The sequence below is a fragment of the Barbatula barbatula genome (assembly GCF_947034865.1).
Source record: "Barbatula barbatula genome assembly, chromosome: 7".
NCBI classification, from domain to species: Eukaryota; Metazoa; Chordata; class Actinopteri; order Cypriniformes; family Nemacheilidae; genus Barbatula; species Barbatula barbatula.
Window position 1 is genome coordinate 827,912 of NC_136770.1, and position 23,908 is coordinate 851,819.

Sequence of the window (23,908 nt, forward strand, 5' to 3'; positions counted from 1 at the left end):
TTGCGTCCGTTCACATGCGTTATATTTCAAGAACGCAACGGTTACATTTCAAGGTAAGAATTAAACTACAATGATTACGTCTTAAGAGAAATACATTTGTAATGTATGCGGTCGACAAATACGACCTCTGGAGGATGCAGCCGAGATTCTAGGCAGGACGTGTTCTCGAAAAATTTCACATATGGTCACCTTAAGAGAATGTTTACATGATGGTTTCAACTAAAAACTGAAAATCTTTTATGGCTTTTTGACGTTGATGGACACAACAATGGGGAGCCTGAAAACAAACTTTTGAAATGCAGTGCAAGTTTGTGTAAATGACAAAGTAAAGGTCTCTCCAAACATTTGTGACAGCTGAGACATCACATGCATGCATAACACGTGTTCAACCTGTAGACATACGTGAGACTTGACAACCAAAACATGGACATCTGTTTGTCAAAAATGCAAAGGTAAGTTTCAGTTTTTAGCACATCTTTGTTGTGCAAACACACCACAAACCAGCTGTGCATATGAACAAATATACACCGATCATTCTGTAAACACACTTCAGATAAATCACCACTTTAATAAAATGCATCTTGTTATGAAGTAAACAGTAATGGATACCTCCTGCTCTTACCAGAGTGTTGAAGACAAATCCAGTTGAGTGCGTATGAGAAAGAAAACCACACTCAGATCAGATCACATTCAAACACATTTGACTCTATACACTGAATATACTCATTACACACTACAGAACACTTTTTGTAGTAAGTATAATCATAAACTATGCTTGTAAGTGTGCTATTTCAATACTACTTGAAATTAAGGCTGCGTCCAAATACCCCCACTTGCGGTCTTTGCACTTGACTACTTTCATGGCTTATTTCCTGTTTTTAGCCCGAGTGTTCTAGTGGGTGTGAGGATCCCAATGGAACATGTGGTACTTCTAACCCGTTGGGACACTTAGCAAGTGCAAACATGTAACGTGTTTCTAAGTATGTGATAAAAGCAGTTTTACAAAATACAAAACTCTGAAGCTTTCACCAATAGGACGTGCAACCTACATTTTACTGCGACATTATATATCTAATTCATTATATGGTCAAGTCACATTTATTTGTATAGCGCTTTATTTGTATCGTATCAAAGCAGCTCTACCCCCCAAAAAAGAAAAAGACAAGTTATGCAAACATAGAATAAATAGATATAACCTTAAAAGTAATTGTATAACTTACACTGACCACTGAGACAAAAGTCTCATGAAATATCCAGAACGTGGTGCATGATGGGATACGCTTAACCATGAATACATACCGCTCGGAAGCGTATTCAAGATAGTTTGGGTTTAGTGTGCGGTAAGGGCATTGTTTTTTAAGACTTGTGCTCTTACGCAAGTGGGGCATTTGGAGCATCTATTGCCCTACTTTTTAGTGCACGTGGAACATTTTTCTGTTCACTTTTAAGTATTCACTTTTATATATCTTTGTTCGTACTGCAACTATTCTACAGATGAACATGTAGACATACAGGTGAAAAAAGTGTACTTCAATCTACTTAAAGGTGCTCTATTTTCGCATACTATTTTTGTACTTAATACACTAAAAATGATGCTTTAGTGCTTCTTAAGATAACCTTACTAAGGTTATCTTAAGTGTACTTTACTGTGGTATTTTGAGACACCATAAATATGAACGAAAATGTGCTTTTAACATACTATCTCTGTATTAAAAAAAGATTTAGTTACCACTGGAAGTACACTCGAACACACTAGTGTATGAAAGACGGGTTCAAGTGTACTTGCAGTGCTAACTAAATACATTTCTGAACACAGAGATAGTATGTTAAAATCACATTTTAGTTCATATTTATGGTGTCCGAAATTGAGCACCGAAAGAACATTATGGAAGTGCACTTTTGTTTGCCTGGGTATGAGTTAAGAGCTTATAGAAACATGTTTTGTTCACTTTTAAGTATACTTTCAGTCAACTAGGTATTTAACAGGCTACTCTGTCAAAAGAGTGCACTCAAGCCAAGTATACCTAGAATACTTCATAATACTTTTAAGTCTATCTACATTAGAATATCGAGCACAAGTGTAGACCAAATATACTCAAGACTCTGTCAGTGTAAGTCAAGTATACTCAATAAATGAATGTAGATAAACCGTAAACTGAAAGTATACCGATAGCACACTTGAACTATTGTAAGTATTAGGGTATGGTTGTTCAGTAAATATGTGTTTAATTCAGATGAAGCGTACACACGGACTCATACCATGTTCATGTCGATGCCGTTGGTGTATGTCCATGCGTGTTGGAAGTATTCCTCCAGTCTTTGTCGGAGCGGGTTGGGTATCTGATGGAAGCGGATGAATTCTTTAACCCGAAGCATCTGCAGATGATACCGAGCCGTTCCTGAGTACAGACGCTGGATAATAGCAGACACATTTCCAAAGATACTGGCATACATGAGAGCTAAAACACAAGAGAAAAAGATTCAAGAATCTTGAAATGTAAGCGACATCCACTTGTGAAGGTTTGATAGAGTGATACTCACAGCCGATGAGCATGACACAGATGGAGAAGATCTTCTCTGAGTTGGTGTTGGGTGAAACGTTCCCGAAGCCCACGCTGGTCAGACTGCTGAAGGTGAAATAAAGCGCCGTGACGTACTTGTCCTTGATGGACGGGCCGGAGGCGGGATCACTGTAGTTGTACTGCTTTCCAATGGACACGCCCAGATTATCCAACCAGCCAATGGTGTTCTTCAGATACGGCTTCTCCACGTTACCGATGGCGTACCATATACAGGCCAGCCAATGAGCGATGAGTGCAAATATACACATGAGGAGCATGAGGACAGCCGCTCCGTACTCTGAGTAACGGTCTAGCTTCCGTGCCACGCGGACCAATCGCAAAAGTCGGGCGGTCTTCAGCAGGCCAATCAGAGTCGTGGTCTGCAACAGACAAAATTATGTAAATAATAGAAATAGTATTCGATTGATATTTATATTTTTTATGTTAATTTTTATTTACATTTAAAATATCAAATATTCTATTTTTTTTATTATTTATTTTTCGATGAACCCTCTTTCTATGTATTCTATAATGTAAAATGTTCTGTTTTTAAAGATTGCGCTTGATCGTCCACAGGTGGACCACATGCCAGGGTGTCCTGGGTGGATGACAGTGTGTTGCTATGCGGTTGCTAAGGTATACTTTGTAGTTGTTGGGAAGTTGATACAGTACAGAATGCGGTTGCTTTGATGTTCTAGGTTGTTGCTAAGGTATTCCGGGTGGTTGCTCTGATGTTTCTACAGTACACACTTGCTATGGTATTTTGGGTGGTTGCAGGTGTACTGCTATGTGGTTGCAAAGATGTCCTGAATGGTTGCTATGGTGTTACTAATGTATCCTGGGTGGATGCCTGCACATTGCTATAGTATGTGGTTGCTAAGGTGTTTCAGGTAGTTGCTATTGTACACGGTTCAAAGATGTTCCGGGTGGTTGCTAGGGTGTTCTGAGCGGTTGAGTCTGGATCAGTACAAGGCTAGCAAAGCTGCCATTCAAAATAGACTTAAATCTTTTTCTACTTGAAATTCAATTCATTGCACTGAAAACCTTTATAAATCCAACCGTGCTCACACACGAACACTCATTTTACCTCCTCAGATCCTGATCCAAAGATGAGCAGGTCAAAGGGTATGGCCGCCACTATATCTATGAGGAACCAGCCCTTGAAGTAATGCACGGCTATCTTTGCGGGATGGCTGACCACCTCCTCGTTGATGTTGACGTACGTAGTCCGGAAATTAATGAGAATGTCCACAATGAACATGATGTCTACGATCAGGTCCACCACGTTGAGCGGACTGCAGGAGTAGCCGCACACGCGCCTCTTCTGTTCCTCCGGGTCGTTGAGAAGGAAGGCGGCGCTGTAGGGCGTGAATATGGCGGTGTAGATGACGAGCAACAGGATCAGCCAATCCCAGACGGCCTTGAAGGGGCTGTAGTGTAATATGGTGAACTTGTCGATACGTGGCGTCTGAAGCTTATATTCTGGAAGCACATCGGCGCCTAGCGACAACACCTGAAGCGAGGAGACGGAGATGGGGTAACTATGACAACGCTGATGCATTTATATTTCACAACTGTTTACAAGTCTGCAAGAGGCTGCAAACAATGAAGTGATTCATATGCATTAAATATGTTTTGAAACTGTATGCAGTCAGATTTATATTGATTATTATCTTTTATCTACCTTTATTATCTTACTATAACATTTTTGTTAATTGAAATCAAATATAATATAGATCTAAATAACTTAACCAAAGTGAAAATGAGAAATGTTGCCTTGTCGATAAACTGAAATACATTTAGGTTGAGGCACTAAATACAGTAACTGCTTAACTTAATATTAATAGATTAAAAACAAACCAATATAGCAATATTCCAAATGTATAAAAATAATAAAATGATATACACAAGATATGAATGAAACTATAATAAAATAAAATACAACTTTAATAACTCTGCTTCCAGGAGTTAAGTGCACTTACAAATAGTGCAAAATCTTAACTATCTCACCTGCTTTTTTTGGTCCTGTACCTTTAATTCTTCTATATGCAAATCACCTCTATATTTTGTCCTGTACGTCATCATAGACTCTTACTGTCATTCGTTAAAACACTAAACAAGATTGTTAATCCAGGTGGTCAAATGTTATAGATGGCTATTTTTAAATGAATATCTATGGTCTAGTTCTCACATGATGACGGGTCACGAGTTACTCACGGACCAGCACACAAACGCACATATACTGTACAAACAGCCTGTTATGTCCTTCCCATCAGCGAACAGTCTAACTGTTGAGCGAGCAAACGCATCTTCATCATCATCATCATGACCACCGTTATCTGATTATTATGTACAAGATTATTACACACGAGTCAGAGAGTCTGTTCAGCAATACAGCATGAGTGTGTGGACATGAGAGGACAGTCTCAAAAGTCACACAGGCAATTATCATCCAGAGAGAAAGGGAAGGATTCTCTCCTTGACAATTTTCTGTTTCTGTCTGTGACAGTAATTGCTGTGCCTTCAGCGAGTGTGTGTGTGTGTGTGTGTCTCTCCGTGTATATCGCAGGTATCTGCTGGGTGACCCATGGGCTATAACAGCTAACAAGTCAAATTACACTTTGAAGAGCATGCCGTCTAAAAGCAGTAAAAAAGAACAGCAGAGACTAAAACAAATCCATGTTTCAAACATGTGCAGTAAAGGCCAAACGTGATGTCCTTTATTTAAAGATATCATGAAACATTATTGTATGTGTGTTGCGTAGTTGTGTGAGAGGTTCATGAGCAAAGAGACAAGAGTTTGTTTGCTTTATTTCCTGTGAGCACTTTGTTTTTTCTACGCATTATGACGTATATTGATATCGTATATAGTTTTGTAAATGCCAAGTTCAATGTTTTCTCCATTTTAACCATGCAACTCAGTTTGATGGTTTTATTGAACACGATTTTGTACAAACGCATGTATTCCCTGTGGACATCACATTTGGCCACTACCGTCATTACAAACGTGATGGAAATCTCAATTTACCTACACAAGTGCACAGAGATCGACATTTCATTACACCTCAAATATTTAAATATAGAAGTCTTAAAAGCACAGTAGCGAAAAGTAGATCTGTAGCCACGATGAAAAACTTGATGAAGTAATATTGACTAAGAAAATATCTTGAGATGCGCAATGCGGTTAAACTCACGTAGAAGATCAATAAATGGAGATATTGATCAATAACTTTTAGTTATGGCTGATCTGAGATCACGCTTTACAGCATATACACACGCTTTATATCTGCTAGATATTGTGGATATCTGGGTGATTTCAAATCAATTACAATCTTTAAACAGTGACAATAAAAACGTTACTGGGCATGCGCACGTTCGCAGACTTGCGGTACACATTCGCAAACAATTAAAAACAGAGTTGATAATTTCGGATAATAAGCAAAAGAAACCGAGAAGAAGCGTTAGTTGGCAAAACTCGTCTCTCCAATATTTTGAATTTAGATTGCGATATTAAAGCTCAACCGCCTGATGTCACACACAAGTCTTGTAAATGCGTCCAAACTACAGGACCCATTCAACATCATTGCTTATTTAATAACAAATAGCTTTTTAATACAATTATTATACAATGAAATAATAATACAAATGAATATTAACATAAATAAAAAAATATAAATAGCTATATTATAAGACACTAGCCAAACACAGACCGGAAGTTAACTGGCGTCTGATGAATCGCTGTGAATATATGAGAAACCTTCAACCGATTGCATTTCATTATCATTAATGGCACTTCTGCAATGACGTGCATTCAAATCCCTGTCAATCAGAAGTAATATGAAGTCACGTAGGTGACGGGTGCGTTGGAGGATGTGTTTTAGTATTCAGGGACAAGACCCGATCTAGTCCAAGTCTTCAACCAGCATGATACAAAGAGAGGAAAAGATGAAGCGAGCCATCTGCGTGTGTAACCGGCCATCTGGTTAGTTAAAGGCAACAAGTCTATAATGTGACAAACAAACAAACAGTGCTATTGACAGAAATAGAGAGATCAAGAGAAGAGGTGGGAGAGAGAGAGAAAACTGAGTCATGTGTTTGTTTATTCGGTTGTTGTGTGTGTTTCTACCTCAATGACCTACAATAGTTAAAAATACTTGATGATTATAAAATGATAACTTTAATGAAGTGATTTCTTATAGCACCTTACGTACGTTTGCTGTAACATCGTATTTTTGAGTGAAACAGGACATTCTTGATTTTACAGGACTGGATGAAGATGAGACGTGACCCATTAAAATGAAGCAAAACAAGGATGCACGTGTGCAGATTTGAGGCGTTAGGTGGAGGTCAAATTCACATTTGAGAGCATCTTTCTCTTTTGTAAATCAATGACTATCCGCTATTTTTATCGTAACATTGATTCCATGATTGAACGTTAAGTGGAATTAAGTATTAACAGGATTTCCAACAGCAGGGGTTCAGTTTTCATGTAATCCTCAAGATTTGGATTACATAGATCAGATATAAACTTCACCTTGTACGACAGAATAGCTCTGGCATAAAATAAGGGCTAAATAGATATTTGGCTATTATAAACACATTTTCTTCCTATAATAACATCCATTTTAATATACACTATGCACAATAAGATCAGGACGGTGAATTAAGAATGTCGTTTTTGGACTTTTAACAAATTCTCTTCAAATTTGGTAAATGTGAAAATACTGGTCGAATATTTGTGATACAGTGTGATATCGTGTTGTTTGCTGCGTTGAAACAGGTTAATGAATCTCTTTCTCACCTGTGTGACCTTCTCTGTGACGTTATGTGTCCGATCTTTGACCTTGGGTGCGATGATGGTTTTCTCAGAGGAATGTGGCGAGGACGCCCGCTTGTCGTTGTTGGTCTCGGAGAAGTTCAGGGTGATGAGAGGAATCTTGTTGATGGTGCTGTACTTAGTGAGGTTCGAGTCAGACGTGGAACCCAACAAACTGGATTTGATCTGATTGAATGGACCTACAGCGCACACATGGCAACAGTGATTACAATGCGCTTTTGTAGACCGATATTTAAAAAAAATGCACAGACGACAGAGACATGCCACCGATCGGTTAAACCAAATGACGGACAACAAAATAGAGAAGCTGAAGCCATACCCCCGGCCATCCAAGAGCGCGACACTAGCCAATGAGGAGAGAGCCAAAGAGAGGGAGGATAGAGAAGGGTTTCACTTTTGGAAAGTCAAGAGGTCAAAGGTCATGTGACGTAAACATGTGACTGATCTGAAGTGGTCGGTCTCATACGGTGAAACGATTCACGACAACATCACACATATCGAAAAGAATTCATTCTGTGGCAGAATACATTCACCTTGACCGGAGGGGTGGAGCATAATGTCAATTCAGAGAGAGAGAGAGACAAGCTGCAAAAAGCTTATTGTTAGATCTTGAGTTTTGAGTGCTTCATCATGCATGTTAATCTGATGCATGCACATTGTGTGATGTGTCCGAGCATTCTGGGTAATTTTGTGCGTGTTCAGTGCAGCATTCAGTGTCAGCCTGAGCATGCTTCACACAGGCAGACAGACAGACACAAACGTGTTGAATATCAGATCTGTTACCTTTAATACTACGGCCGTTATCTGAGAGAGCAACAGAGTACAGATGATGAAGAGAGAGAGATAAAACAACACACAGTGAAAGACGTGTGAGAGGTGAAAGAGTGTTACTGCACGTGAGGGAGTGCGTGTGTGAGACAACATATGAGGAAATGCACCCAGAAAATCAAAAGTCTTTATTATTGAAGATGTCGATTATTGAAAATGCGTCTCTTACACCCGGGATTATTGCGTGTTTATGGGGAGAGGGGACTTATAGATAAGCAAATGGCTGAAGATAGAGGAGACGAAATGGAGTAACTGGATGCGCGATATAACATTTCTCGCATTAATAACACATAGAAATTCTATATTGATTGATATGCTAACTCTATCAACTCTATCAAATGTCCATGTAAGAGTTTGGTATGACCTCAGAATGAGCTATTTCTATCTACATACCCCGTGGGTCCCCTTACATGGAAGACGCCATGTTGTTTCTACAGTAGCCCTAAACGGACAAACTGCTCTACAGAATGCCTTTCGTAAATACGTGATATCTTCTTCAGGAAAGAAGCGAAAACGTGACGATATCTTAGTTCTGTGTCGGCCACCGTTGTGCTTCTAAAGGGAGAGTCGGAGTGGGCCATTGGTTGCAATTTGCAACCTCACCACTAGATGCCGCTAAATTTCATACACTGAACAATTAAATTGAACAGAACATTTGAAAAACATTTAAAACACATCCAGAACTTATGAGCACTATATTTCATGATTGATAACACATTCATAAATTATTTTGCCATTAATTCTTATATCGGTTGCATGTTTGTGCCCGTTTGCACAATGAAAACTAAATATTTTGATATATTCTCATCATTCTGCATCTGTATGAAAGCATACACCTTGTACAGGTGTTTGTGTGTGTTTGTGTACCTTCACTTGCGTGCCGATCACGGTACGTCCTCTGTGTGTGTGTGCCGAGTCCTTCTAGATCATGTGACGATGACGCTCTTCTGAACGTGCACATACTGGCCCGTGACGCCCTACGGGACACATCCCCCACAGGCTTCTGAGAGTCCGGCCGCTCCCACGGGCCCCGCGGAGACGAGTGATCCTGCGGCCCCGAGATCGGTGAGCACGACCCCAAATAACTCTGACCAATCAGAGCCTGGGTGTCATTTCCGTAGGAGGGGCTACAGCTCTCACCGGTGGGGGGGTGGAGTTCACGTGGAGAGAGGGAAAGAGAGAGAGACGACGAGCAGGACGAGTGTTTCTCGTTCTGATCAGCCGAATGGATGGTCACCACATCCGGGTCTTCCTGAGGGAGAGACTGCTTGCTCACTCCCAGCATGCTCAGCGGCGCCGGCAGACGGAAGCGAAAGAAACGGCCCTTTTCTACAAAAAGAATACATAGAAAGAGAAAGACAAGACCAGGGTTCATGGTTCAGGGAAGGCAGGGACCTCATTACCTCACATTTGTATTGAACTACATTTATTTCCATGATTATAATCAAAGATTTAATATGACGTTGTCATTTTGTAACTGTACAGTAAATAAACGAGTTTGACAGCAGGCGTCAAATAAGGCTATGCTGACGGGGTCCACGCGGTCCGACCTGCCGCATAGATCTTTAATAAGAAGTGTCTGAATGTTAAACAAGCAGCGGTGTCTCTGGTGGAGGAGAAACTGGGACACGTGCATTGATGAAACGATGAGAGAAGATGAGAGGAGATCTCTTTCTCCCTCCTCTGTGGGGCCAGAAAAGCCTCAGGATTTGATTACCTGAGCTTCATATCTGCCACCGAGAAAATAAAGATACATTATTTATGGACCACTGAGGCCGGCTAAATCAAATATTACAATACCACAAGACTTAGTGTGACCTAAAATAACATTATTGATGCCATGAGAAAACTCATGAGCTGTTGAAACACGTTTCTAAATATAACCTAAATATAATGATTTGAAATTATTTTACTTATGTCATTTAAAAAAAGAGGACAGTAGTATTGTGTCTTAAAAATGTTGTTTGTATTCAAATGCAAATTCATTTTCTTATTTACCAAAAATAGTCATCGTGTATTTTTCATCTCCTTTTTCACTCTCAACAGGACATTTTGGTCTGCCGTAGCTTTTAAGCTTCATGAGAAATCATAAAAGACTCTTCTGTGTGAGATGTGAGTTTGCTGTCAGGTCTTATACAGTCTGCTCCATCTTTTAATACAAGATTTGTAAAATGATGTTGAAATGTGCTGCTTAAACTTTTAACATCATAAACTTGATAAAAAATTAACTACAGGCTTTTAATTTTTTTAAAGAGAAACAGACATGTTGTGATTCATATTTCTTTTACTGAAAGACTTCTGTTTTTTGGAAGATTAAGAATATCTCAAAACATGAACAGAAACTTGATTTCTATGAAAAGCACAATACTTCACATCATTATAACCTTACTATTCTGTACCTGCACCTCAATGAAATAACTCGTATTGACTGTATAATATCAAACTAAAAACACTGTGCATTATATTTTTCAAGCAGAACTTTAAGCCTTTAAGGATATAAATCGATACTTTTAATGAAACGTGATTTATTTCTCTTGAAGCCGATTTCTCTCTCTCTCTCTCTCTCTCTCTCTCTCTCTCTGTCTCTCTCTCTCTCTCTCTCTCTGTCTCTCTCTGGGGTTTCAATAGCACGCCGGCATTAATTAAAAACTCTCCAAACTGGGCTATTTATATCCTCATTTCATCAAAACAAAACTATCTCACCCCACAAAAGAGGCTTTGATGGTGGACGGGGGTGTAGCTGACGTCCTTGATTTTATTTGATTCGATCATTTTATTAAATCATTGACAGTGTTTAGAGACGCGGTGACAAATGTCAGGATGGAAAAGCTTGTAAATGTTTCAGGCTGGTTAGCGTTTGCTCGGCTCTCTTGGGCAGAAGGAAATCTATTTTCGTCCCTGATGCAAGATCGCCATGGTGCTTTTTTAAGCATCGTGAAGTGTGTCTCGGCAAAATATGGACTGCATTGCCATGGCAAAGCATCGCTTTATAGCAGCATCTCTAACACACACACACACACACACACACACACACACACACACACAGATGTCCTTTTCAAAACATCTCTTGTTGCTATGATACCGGGAAGATGGTATTAGCATTGGATATTAATTGGATTTCATAGCTCAGATGTGACTTTCCAATACAGTCTCAGAAGAAGACATTAAGCACGGTTTCTCTTTGTCCGTGTGTGTGTGTGTGTGTGTGTGTGTATGCGCACGTGTGCGTTCGTTCGTAAACTGATGCAGTTGCATTTTTGGCAGAAATGCTGTACAGCAGTTTTGTTGCTTGCAAGTCTCTATGAACATTTGTCATGATGATAACACACACATGCACACGAGGTGGTTAAGTGAGCTCAGATTCCCTGAACATGGTCTTATAAATGAAGCGAGTGCAGCACTGGCCTCAGGGATCCGAATAATTGTAACACAATGTCAGATAAATTATTTTGCCGCTCTTCATTTGATTTCTGTCTGGCCTTCCGTTCTGACAGTGTGTACTGGTGAGCTGAAGCTTCTCCTTCAATCTCCATCTTTATTCTGTACGTCTCTAGCCATATTACACCTGTACTGTATGTCTTCTATGTTCTGATTTGTTGGCAGAGATTTGCACATGCAGAGATCAGTTGAAGAAAAGAAAGAAAGGATGAATCTCACTTTGTTCTTGTCTGGTTGGAGAGGTGTGGTTGAGTCGGTCTAATGAGTCCATGCTTCCGTCATTCAGCACATAATCGAAGCTCAGTATGAACATCATGACAACGCCCTCCTGGTTCTTTACCGGAATGATGTGTGTCGTGCACATGAAGTCTGATCCTGCGGACACAAATCAACGATCATTATTAACACAAGTGTCAGCTCATAACTGACCGAAGCATCTGCCGTGGCCTATGTATCTAACATAAATCTGCAATAAATAAATAAGACATGATGACAAAATGAAAGCAGGTCCGTTCGTACTGTACGTGAATCCGCTCAACAAGCATATTTTTGTGTGTGCGGACGTTGACGGTTATGTAGTTTGGCAGAATCATTCCTGACAGTTAAAGATGCGGGTCGCCATGGCAACCAAAGGGCAAGATGGCCCTGGAGGGAAGCAGACTTTAGTGCTTTGATTCCACTTTGATTTGATAAAAACTGTTGATCATTACTGGAGTGCAAGAGCTAAGAGTCATGATCCGAAGACGTAACCACTCGCATCATCGCCATGACCATTAGTATTTTCATTGCAATCATTTCCATTTTCCAGTACATTAATACGAGCAGTCTAATGTACGGCAATAATTGATATGATAACCAAATCCGTGATCTCTTGAGACGCAGGCTTCTCTTTTAATGACGCCGTTCACAAAGCCAATTCACTTTTGTTTTAAGTCATTATATACTGTAATTGTGCTTTTTATGTATTCCGTATTTTTGTAAGCGATATTGTTATTTAAGTTGCATTTATAGTATTATAAACATTGCATTATATACCACGCCATAAGAAAAATCCCAGATGAAATCTTGTTCATATATTGTTGAAGTATTGCTCATTGACATCAGTGAGATTAAATGGAGAGCGAATGAAACTTTTGCTTGAGTCTCATCTGCGTCTTAAATATTTAAGAAAAAGAGTCAGAAATGTCGATATTATTGAAGATCAATAATATAAGCAATATAGCTCAAATATAGTATATATTATAGTTTATGAAGAGTTCCAAAATGATTTATTGCGTTAATTAGCTGTATTTATGAGTTATTATGGCTCAAATCAAAACAAACCAACTGTAGTTTGAGTGATATTCATTGGACTTAACAAAAGAAAACAGGAGTTTTGGAGTTATCTCATTTTGGAGACAGTGACAAACATAAGAAATAATATTGTTTTATGGCTAAAAATATGGAGATTTGAGGTTTCAGAAGGACACCAATGATATGTTACTAATCTTTTTCTCTCTTTTTGTAGTTGATGAATGGAGTAAGACGGACAGGTATAAACCCAGAGTAATCTGTCTATGACCCTCAGCTCCATCACTATCAATATCACCACATAACACCATACATCCCCAGAGAGAGAGAGAGAGAGAGAGAGAGAGAGAGAGACAGACAGACAGACAGACAGACAGACAGGGCGAGAGAGAGACTTTTTCACTCAAGGCCAAGCTAAAATATCAGCAAGAACAGCATTTTAATCCTTAAAAACTCTCCGTCCAGAGAAAGACTGCGTGTTCTTCACTCACACACACATTGTTCTCACTTCTTCATATAATCTCATATGGAAGTCAATCATACAGTCAAACGAAGGAATTGGTTTGTAATTAAATGATTTTAGACACTTTTAACCCTAATACATACTGTCTACAAGAACTAGTGCTGCAGTGTCGTCCTCCAGCGGCTCTAAAGCTGTTTAAATACTTTGGAAATTGGCTTAACTTTGTGTGTGGAACAGAATTTATTGGCCGACTGAGCATTAATATAATGTTTATGGAGGGCAACAACCTGACAGTTCGAATCTGGTTTGGTTATATGCTTGGTATTAACTCAGGTGAGAGGAACATTCAGGAAAGTGTTCAGGGAATCCTCGTGTTTGTGTGGAGAAGAGAAGCTTAAGAGATTAACTTTACAGAACTGAATAAATGCTTAAAACGCTTGAATTTCACGCTACTGCGTTAAACTGAGAGCCGAGGGAAAACATACAACACACACACATACATACAATATATAATCATATATGTTTATCTGTCTATATGGGAATGACCATTGACTTTAATTGAGTTTTGTTTAAAAATCATAAAAGTTAATATGAAAAGTAACAGTAATTAAATGACAGATAAAATAAGAGTAATCTGTTACATTTTCAAAAGGGAAAAGTCATTCAATTACAGTAACGCTTTACTTAGTAACTTGTAGCAACCAACACTGTTTATGAACTTATTTACACCAGCTCCAAAATATCATCTTTTTTATTTGACTTTTAATGGAAACTGAATTGATTTTTCAATCACATGCAATATTTTCAGCAGTTTTATGACAGTAAGAAGAAAACACACATTCGTATGGATAAATGTATGGATATGTATGTATAGAAAAATAACGTTCGTCCTCGCGGTTTGAGAAAGACTTTCACGTTGTGTTCATGCGTGTGTTTGTGCAACCTGTCGACTTAAAGAGTGGTTTTAAATCCACCCATTGCCGTGACCTCCATGAATAAAGAATGAATCTCTTGACCCAGTGACGTCTTAAAGGAAAGGCGATCTGATGCATGTCTTGAGTGTGTAAAGCAGAAGAAACCACAGTCAAACACCCGAGAGGAACTGAGAGGTCAGCAGGTCACATGTGACGTATAGTTCACGTAGCATAATTACGAATACAATTTACCACCGGTTACTCTTGTAAATACTATAGTGTACTGCAGGATGTTTTCATGTAAGTGATGATCAAAGCCCTAGTTTTAGAATACGGACATCTCTCAGCAGTTCTCAGAGGGAATGGTTTTGTCTTTGATGAAGCGGTACAGCGGTGGGCTTACTTTAGCACAATTTAAGCAGAGCCTTTCTTGAATTTGATCACGCTGTTCTGCAAACTCTTGATAGGTTCCTCCGAGCGCATCCGAGCGCCGCAGGCATCACAGCGTGAAAGAGAAGCAGACAGAACGGACATCGCTCGGGATGCAATCATCATTTCTCACCCCTACGGTAAACTGAGCTCAACCGGGCTTCAACATTTGACAGTCACAGGAGACGGAGAACACAGCTTCGCTCTCTGACATGTACCTTCATGTGTTACTTGAGCTGTCAATCATGTGACCTGCTCGAGGACACCTATATGACAATATCATACACGAATTATAGCGAACACACCGAATATTGTCAAGACAACATGGATATCGGTGTCTTTTATTTTTTAATGTGCTGTATTCGGACCTGAAGGGGTTGTATGGTGTGTTGGGTTCTGAAATGTTTCGATCAAAAGTGTGTGAACACGTGTTTATGTTGTTTTCTATATGAACCGACAGAATATATTCAGCTCAGTTCTTGTTTCAAGATGACGGAATTTCATGAGATTCAATTTCCATTATCAATAATTAAACCTACAGAGGCCGTGGAGACGTCTTTAGACCGAGTAATCCATACGCTAACACAATCTTTTTCACAGTCATACCTTTACAAATCAATACAGAACATTCATTTATTCATCAGCCTATCCGCTTTACCTTTCCTTATCTTAGTGACATTTTAAGAAGAATCAATGATGATAACTGTTAGTGTGTGATTGTGTTTGGATCTGTATACATCATGTATACATCACATTTTCAGTTTAGCCGTCTCCCCACACACACGCACACAGGATCAAATGACTGATGGTTTCCATGTTTTATGGGGACTTTCCATTGACTTCCATTGATTTTATATCATGCTTATGATATATTCTATCCCTCCAACACCTAAACCTAATAATCATAAAAAAACTGCATTTTAAACATTTCAATAGATATCATTCTGTTTGCTTTATAAGCTGTTTTTCTCACCAGGACCTGAAAAATGTCCCCACAAGGTCAAAATCTGCTGGTATATCTATCTTTGTGGGGACATTAGGGACCCCTATAGGGATTACACACACACAATCAAACACTGTGACTGATGGCTGTTGAAGGTCAGTTATTTCTCCACTACAGAAGAGAAATAACACACACAAAGGATGTGTTAGACAGACCATAATAATCTGCTTCTGTCAGCTCTTTCTGAAAATCTCATCCCCATCACACCCCGTCTCTCTCCACTATCCTCTGATTAGTACAAAAATAGAACCTCAAAATATAACTTTAAAAAAATTAAGTTTACAAAAAAGGGGATTTGTGTTTGGACGGAGCTGACAACCACATAACTGCTTAAAAAAATCTAACCAGCCGGCCAAACAGCGTGTTAGGACAAAAACTCCTATTAAGATCAATGGCTTTTATCAAAGGTTGCTTTATTAATCCACATCTAGTGAAGAGACGATGTAAAATGAAACTGAAGGATAGACCAGCGTTTCTCTGGCGACCAAAAATTATAAAAATGTACTCGAATAAAAAAGATTTCTGATTCATTCCTTCTCACAGAAAACTGTTTGTCTTAAAAGATTTCCAGCGCCTGACACAGAATTTTCAATCTGTAGCCTACATATAATAATGAGTCCTAATATGTTTTATTTCTGCTGTTTTGTATCTCTGAGAGAGAGAGAGAGAGAGAGAGAGAGAGAGAGAGTTCATCTTCATTACTGTAGCGTACATAACAGATCAGCAGACGGACGAGGCACAACATATGACAAATGTGCTCATTCTAAATACAGATAAATATAGACTATGTATGTTCTTAAACCCATGAAGTTTTATTTTATAACAGATCTATACCAACACTAACCTTACATCGTTTCTGCCCAAAATAAACATACACTCGAACACTTCCGGTGGCTTCACCTTCCACGTTCTATGCGCAATCCAGTCATTTATAAAGATCAGTGATTCAAACACAATGCACGTAGCTGCCAGTATCAACAAATCCAAATTCATGTTCAAGTTCAAATATCCATCTCGATCGAGCATTGTATTAACACCATACATGTTAGGTTCCTTTGAAAGACATGTATCGCAGGTGTCCGTCGAATGAAATGTAAAATGTGTATCCTAGCGGAACTGTGTTTACTAAAATAAATAATGTGTTTTGAACGGTTGTGTACACTCTTAAAAATAAAGGTGCTTAAAAGGTTGTTCACAGCGATGCCATAGAAGAACCGTTTTTGGTTCCACAAAGAACCATTTAGCCAGAGGTTCTTTAAAGAAGAACCATCTCTTTCTTATGTTTTTATCATCTGAAGAACCTTTTTTTCGCTACAAAAAAAACTTTTTTTGAAACAGAAAGGTTCTTCAGATGTTAAAAGTCTATGGCATCAAAGAACCTTTTGAAGCACCTGTTTTTTGTACATGTACACTGTTTCACATGACATGGAAAACATGGGCATGGTGGAGCTGCGTGCTAATAACTCATATACAGAGAGGCCTGTAGGGCATCATGACAGCATATGTTCATTACTGAAATAAGAACAGACAGAACAAAGAGGCAAATGGGTCACTGTTTCACAGGATTACTCATTTTGTCTACAATAAACCAACACCTTCCATTAGTCTATGACACATTAACCAAATGCACAAATGTTTTTAAGAAATGTTACCTGATGTTTATTCTTATATACTGTTATATAATTCCAGTAGATTTTTAGAGCTTATACAATAAACGTCTTAAAAGGAATTTACCACGAAACATTCAAAAATGCAGAAACTGCATTTAATCGTAGTTTGTCATTTATCAATACACGTTTTCTTTGGGAATCAAACGCATGACAATGCAATGCCGTATTTGTGCGCGCCACAGCACTTTTACATTTAAATGAACAAATGTCACGTGGAAAAGATGCGAAATGTGATGCGGGGCTATCATATTCTATCTACTGCAATAGAAATGCTAGATGAGGCATAACCCGTATTCATGAATACCTCGCATTGTCGTCTATAACATGATGTGAATGTGTGTAAGTGAGCGTGCGATGAAGTAAGGGCCTGCAGGGATCCTTGGAAATGAAATCCTTGAAAATTAACTCTTGAATTTGATGTAATGTAATATTTTGAAAATTAAAAAACATCAATTTTGCAAATCTCTGAGATTCAACAATTTACGCTCTTTAAAGATTTTAGCCTAAATGTTGTTCTTTGATGATGGAAGTCGATTAGTTTCTTAGGTGTGAACCCTCTTCTAACCAAAAATGATTTTGACTGAAAATGGCTTTTGAGTTTGCCGTAAGGTTCTGTGGAGATTAAAAGTGTTCTTAATAGGATACACTACGTACTTTGGTTCAGTGTATTGGTTTCTGGGCTTTATGAAGTACTGTGAACACTGGTTTACTAGAGAATAAAAATGATTTGTACGATCTCTAACTTTCGTCGAAATAAAGAAAAGGTCAGCGGCGATAGCCCAGTGGTCAGTGTGCCGACATATAGCATCAATGAACTTTCAGCAACTCCGAGACCCGATTCCAGTCTCGAGGGTCCTTTGCCGAACCCGCTCCCAATCTGCCCAACGCTTAACTGTCAGCTCTATACTGTCCTGTTCCAATTAACGGTGTTACAAAAAAAGTCTTTGTACCTTGTAGCCTACAAATAACGGTTTACAATTTGAGCTGTACGGTATGATTTTGCTGTTAATTTAATGTAATTTGACTTCAATGTAAAGTACATAAAACAGCCTGCAATTTAGTGTTTCATACAGAGGTAGATGTTGATAGAAAGTCAAAGGTTATGAACTGCACCTTTAAATGGATCTTTCACAAAAAAGAAATGGCCATTACGCCGTTCTAAACCTCCTTTTTAAGTCGCCTTCTTTCATGGAATACAAAATGTTAGATTTAATGTTTGGAAACGAAAGCTTCAGTCACTGTTTACTTGAGAAGTGATTGAAAGGCCTTCTACCTCTTTTGTCCTATAAATCACAAAGGCTTAAAATAACATGACTGAGATGGGACTGAGAAACTGCTGAATTATCCCTCTTGGAAATGATAGGTTCTCTTTCAGGAGTACCACGAAACAGAAAAAAGACACAAAGGATTTTCTAAAAATGAAACCCGCACCTGCTCATTGTTCACATTTTAATGCATTCGGGGTGGAAATCAGAATAAAAATCCCAGTTGAGCGCGAGGCACAAGAGCCTCATTTACACCTCACAGGGAGAAGAGCATTTATCTGACGTCTCCAGGGTGGAAACCAGCATAATGACATATCCATTAGTTCAATAAAGATAGGACAGAAAAGGGTTTGACAAAAAAAAACGAGAATTCCCCTGTGAGACATAAAAACAAAGAGGTGAAATGAAAGAGGAATGCCAGATAGTTTGTGAATTATGTGAGCAGACATCTTTTATGCTCTTGCTTTTACGATTGATAAAATTAAATAGACATTCTCTATCACTTTTCTCTATTTAAAAGACATTTAAATAGTTATTGAATTTCTAAAGGGCATGAATGATGGATGGATGGATGGATGATAGCTTCACATCCTTCTCAGATAATGCACTCTTACACATTTACACTTTGTATTACAGTATGAGAAAGTGCTGTTGTTGTGGTCGTGGCTTCCGGCAGAAGGAATGAGATCTGCCCTGATAAAATGAAGAATCTCCCATTAGAGTTCTCTAGAGAACGAATGTTACAATAAATCTTGGTGATGAACATGTGAGATGCGTAGAAGAAGTGCACAGCTTTTTATGCACCGAAGGAGAAACAAAAGAGCAAGACATCTGAGGTAAATGAAGAATATGCACGCAGGTGCCCGGCTGTTGCTTTTCTATTGGATATTACACACGTATGTTTTTTTTGTTTATCTGAAACACTAATCCAGACTTTCTCATTTCTACATGTAGATGCTTTCTTTCTGAAGCTGTTTAGCACTGTGTTATTTTCCAAAGCAAATTTGATTTATTTACAATTTAAATGCATTAATATTAAAAAGCCTTCAATAAGCACAGAATACAACGCTGCTTTTATCTGTAATAATGTGCGAAGAAAAGCGTACGAGTCAACACACTTACCCTACAGTTTCTTTGAATAATTATTCGCAAAATGATGATAGTCACGCTTCAGATTTTATAGCAATGCTTTCATCATTAGAATATTAATATTTCGGCTATCAGACTGTTTATTTTGTGCCTTACTCTTTCTTCATTTTGTCTCAAACTCATCTCTGGTTTCACTGTGATTTGAGACAAACCTATCCAACGCAACTGAAGCCATCACATAGACCTTAACCTCCTCTAAACTCTCTCCTTCTGTTATTATCGCAAATCCCATGGATTAGTTTGTTCCTAGAAAACCAATAATAACACAAAATCAAGCTGCTACCGAACACTATGATGTTTTCAATGATAACATGAATTAGCACGTGGTTCAGTCTCATTCTGCGTTATTGTTCGGAAGGTCTGAATACAACTGTGTTTTTTAACTGACAGCCCCAAATCCCTTGTGTTTCGCACATTTCTGTATGAATCCCTGAATGTAAAGTGTGTGACGTGTAGTTTCATGAAGGGCATCAAGTATTACGAAATATACATACTAGATCTCATTATAAAACATTTGTTGCCAAGGGATTTCATCATAAACACGCTATTTCACACACATAAAGATGATACATACCGTCCTTGCGGTAATACATGATCTCCAATTTGCGTTCCTCCGAGCCCAGCAGTGCCTGCGCTACCTGCGAGATGGCGTGCCGTTTGGTCAGCTGTCCATGCAAGAAGTCGCAGGTGCACGGCTTCTGCATGATGTCCGGCCGAGAAAAGCCTGTCATTTCACAGAAGGCATCGTTGCAGTAGATGATGGCGCAGTTCTGGACGCGTGCATTGGCTATCACAAATCTCTTGTCTGCGTAGAACAGAGTGAAACATTTTATTATACATTCACTATGAGAAGAATGTTGGTGTTTCTAGAGCCATGCTCATTTGTTTGAGTTACAGAAGTTGCTTTAGTGTGCATTCAAATGAGGAGGATTGTAATTGTTTGTATTATGGCCTTGAGGATGGACAGTATCTGCTAGTCAACAGAATAAACATACAAACACGCTCGATCTGTATGGCACTAACCCATTAAAACATTTTACAGCATGAATGAAAACAAGAAATATCAGTGTAATCGGTTATTATATCATGTGTGTTTTAAACACATAGTGCTTATGTCCTCTTCAGTTTAGTACTTAGGCCTACATGTACGTTTTTATTCAAAGCACATTTATTGTGTGCCGATTGAATCAGTGTGATACTAGATAGAAGGCGCGAGAGCCCGAGGTAGTGTGAATAAACACTTAAACAAACCGAACAGATCCTGACACGCAATTAACTCAACACAGGACAACATCAATGAACAGTTTCCTTACAACTCATGGAGAACGCGCAAACACAACCCGCGCTCTTAAACACTTAAACAAATCAATGACAAACAGCCCAAAGCTTATCAAACTGAATGCGGACATCAATGTAATACTGAAATGAGTTGTGAATTCTCTCTATTTCAGGGTATCAACAGTGAAAGGCAATCACATTTTTACCGATGATGCATATGTTTTATCCGTATGCTGCGTGTTCTCTTGGGCTCGAACCCACAACCTTTACGCTTCCACCAGCGCGTCACATAAAGCGCAAACGATATTAAAGCAAATAAAATGAAAAATCTGACACTCACTTTGTCCTTCAAATTTGCGAATAATAATGCCGAGAAATGTGTTTTGCGGCGCGACGTGACCCCGCCGCACCGGCATGACTGACGCCTGGTCGGGATCGCGCGTCCCTGTGAATCCGGTTGACGAGCTTCAGGAGCGCAGCGCGAGGAGACTCGGGGTCATTCCGGCGGAGTCTTCTCCTTCTGTCTACCGCTCCCGTTGACGTTAGAATCCCGCTGCCCGCGATGCATTCCCGTGTTGGTCTTCGGTGGCCGTTGCGCGAAACGAAAGGAGAGAGAACGCGGCGCGCTGAGAGGCTGCGGGTCCGAGCGGCATCTCAAAGCAGCGGTGTGATGAAAAGCCAGCTGTGACGTCTGTGTCTCCGCGCGGGGCCCTCGCGACGCGGTTTGGAGAGGATCCGTAGCACGCGAGGGGCGCGCTGGAGGAGGGAACGGTTCACGCGGATCGCTCTCCGCGAAACACGTCAAACACCAAAACACGTGGGGTTTCCTTTTTCCACCCGCAGGATATCCATGACAGCAAAGTCAAAAGCGCTCGGGTCCGAATCGGAAAGGTCCATTACAGCCTTATCTGCGGCTATACTGTGTCAAAGTCAATTACATCAAGTCCTTACTGCTTTCAAAGTTTCCACGAAAAACGGCACGATTTCACTTTAGTGACCAAAGTTCTTTTTGTGCGTTATTTGTGATGGTGAACACAGATTGTGAAAACATATTGGTCACATGCACGCTGTTCAAAAAGCGACAGACATTCAGCTCGAATCGGTTTAATATCGCGTGACGTGAGAGGCGCGGTTTCATCGGTCGCGTGGGATTTCGCGGCTGTCCGTGGTGCTGAAAATATTCCGCTGAGAAAATGAATTTTACCTTCTGTAACGAATAATGCAATGAACTCTGACAGCATGAGAGAAGAACAGATTATTCCCCCAGGCTGCTGAAAACGTTATGAGCGATTTAAAAATCCCCTGTAATGAAAACACAACAGGCAAATCCACAGAAGTTTGCAATGAGTTAGAACTTTAACTGAACCCTTGATTGTCGAAGAAATGTGAGCATATCCAAATATCATAATACAAAATAACAGACCAACACACACTTTACATACACATCATTTAACGCCCTTAGATATATAACATTAAGCCTAATCCACAAGTACACAAACACTACATTTGACACGGAGACATCACGTCAGCACTTTCCATTGCTTTAACGCTGCCTGCTTTACTGGTGTGTTCAGAGATCATTAATGCGTCTCTATGACCTCGGAAACATAAACACACACTGGGGTGCAAGAAACAGAGGATGCATCAGTGCTGACATCTACTGGTGACAATGACAGAATGAGTTTACAAGCCAAGGACGCAACCACATTTTCACGATCGAGGGATCAAAAGGTTTAAGAATCATATGATGAACATTTATCCACACACACACACAGGTGCAGTCTGACATGTGTGCCTTTAATGTCTAAAGTGACTCAAGATCTGATTTAGTGAACATGAATACACACAGGCATTGAATACTGTTGGTTCTGCACTTACATTTGACAGAAAACTATCAGGAACGTGAATGAAGAACCCAAGCGCAGGCAGCGGGGATAAGGGGTAACAGGACTTTAATCAATAATAAAACCAGAAACAAAACAAAAACGAGGGGAAAAAGATGGGTACACAATAAACTGATAACTAAACACTGAACAAGAACTTAACTATAAAACACTAAGACTGAAACTAACACAGACTAGAATATACTTGACCGTATTTCTCAAGACTAGGCTTATTGACAAGGTAACATGTACAACCAACGAGCACAAGACAATAGACAAGAGGGCATTATATAGGGAGACTAACAAAGGAGATAACGATGGGCAGGTGTGGGTAATGAGACACAGGAGGAAAGCTATACTAGGAACGAGAGGGGCGGGGCCAAATGACGAGACAGGAGAGAACGCATATTATGTCCTGATTGACAATAATATGTTTCTCTCCACATAAAACACGTGGGTCTGTCATGATTCTGCTCCTAGACCAGAAAATCAAGACAAGAGCAGGCAGAATCATGACAGAAAACAACATTTTAGTAAAAATTAGTCAGATGTGAGTAGTGCAGAATAGGTTAAATTAGGGTGTATGTGACATTTCATAAATCATGATTTTGATAATGTTTTAATTGTGTAAGTTGCATTTTTTGTTGTGTACGTGCAGGCATGCATGTACATGTGTGTAGTCAGGTTTACTCTACATTGATGGACTTTCAAAATAAGTCAGTAAAATCACAGAGATGGTAAAAATTTTGAAACAATGTTTAATATCAAAGAGTGTTGTGTCTGGAGGGTGTCCAGTGTTTTATTCATTCGTCAGATGTTTTCAGTGCGTAATGCTGAGCAAAGCTATTCATAACTCAAACCTCCTTCAGTTCAAGAACAGATTTCACTTGCGGTGTTTGG

General features: G+C 39.3%; 1 protein-coding gene across 1 annotated transcript in view; it reads right to left on the reverse strand.

The window, feature by feature from the left end:
- The window catches only part of LOC306896432 (potassium channel, voltage gated eag related subfamily H, member 7), a 31,998-nt gene extending 11,352 nt beyond the window's left edge, over window positions 1–20,646 (reverse strand). The window contains exons 1-7 of the mRNA XM_079460430.1: window positions 20,422–20,646; window positions 11,884–12,039; window positions 9,094–9,555; window positions 7,363–7,577; window positions 3,649–4,074; window positions 2,542–2,941; window positions 2,260–2,459 (exon numbers count right to left, since the gene is read on the reverse strand). Coding sequence (XP_079316556.1) covers window positions 2,260–2,459; window positions 2,542–2,941; window positions 3,649–4,074; window positions 7,363–7,577; window positions 9,094–9,555; window positions 11,884–12,039; window positions 20,422–20,578 — 2,016 coding nt within the window. The 5' untranslated portion in view covers window positions 20,579–20,646. The remainder of the gene's footprint in view (window positions 1–2,259; window positions 2,460–2,541; window positions 2,942–3,648; window positions 4,075–7,362; window positions 7,578–9,093; window positions 9,556–11,883; window positions 12,040–20,421) is intronic.
- Window positions 20,647–23,908: the final 3,262 nt, after the last annotated feature.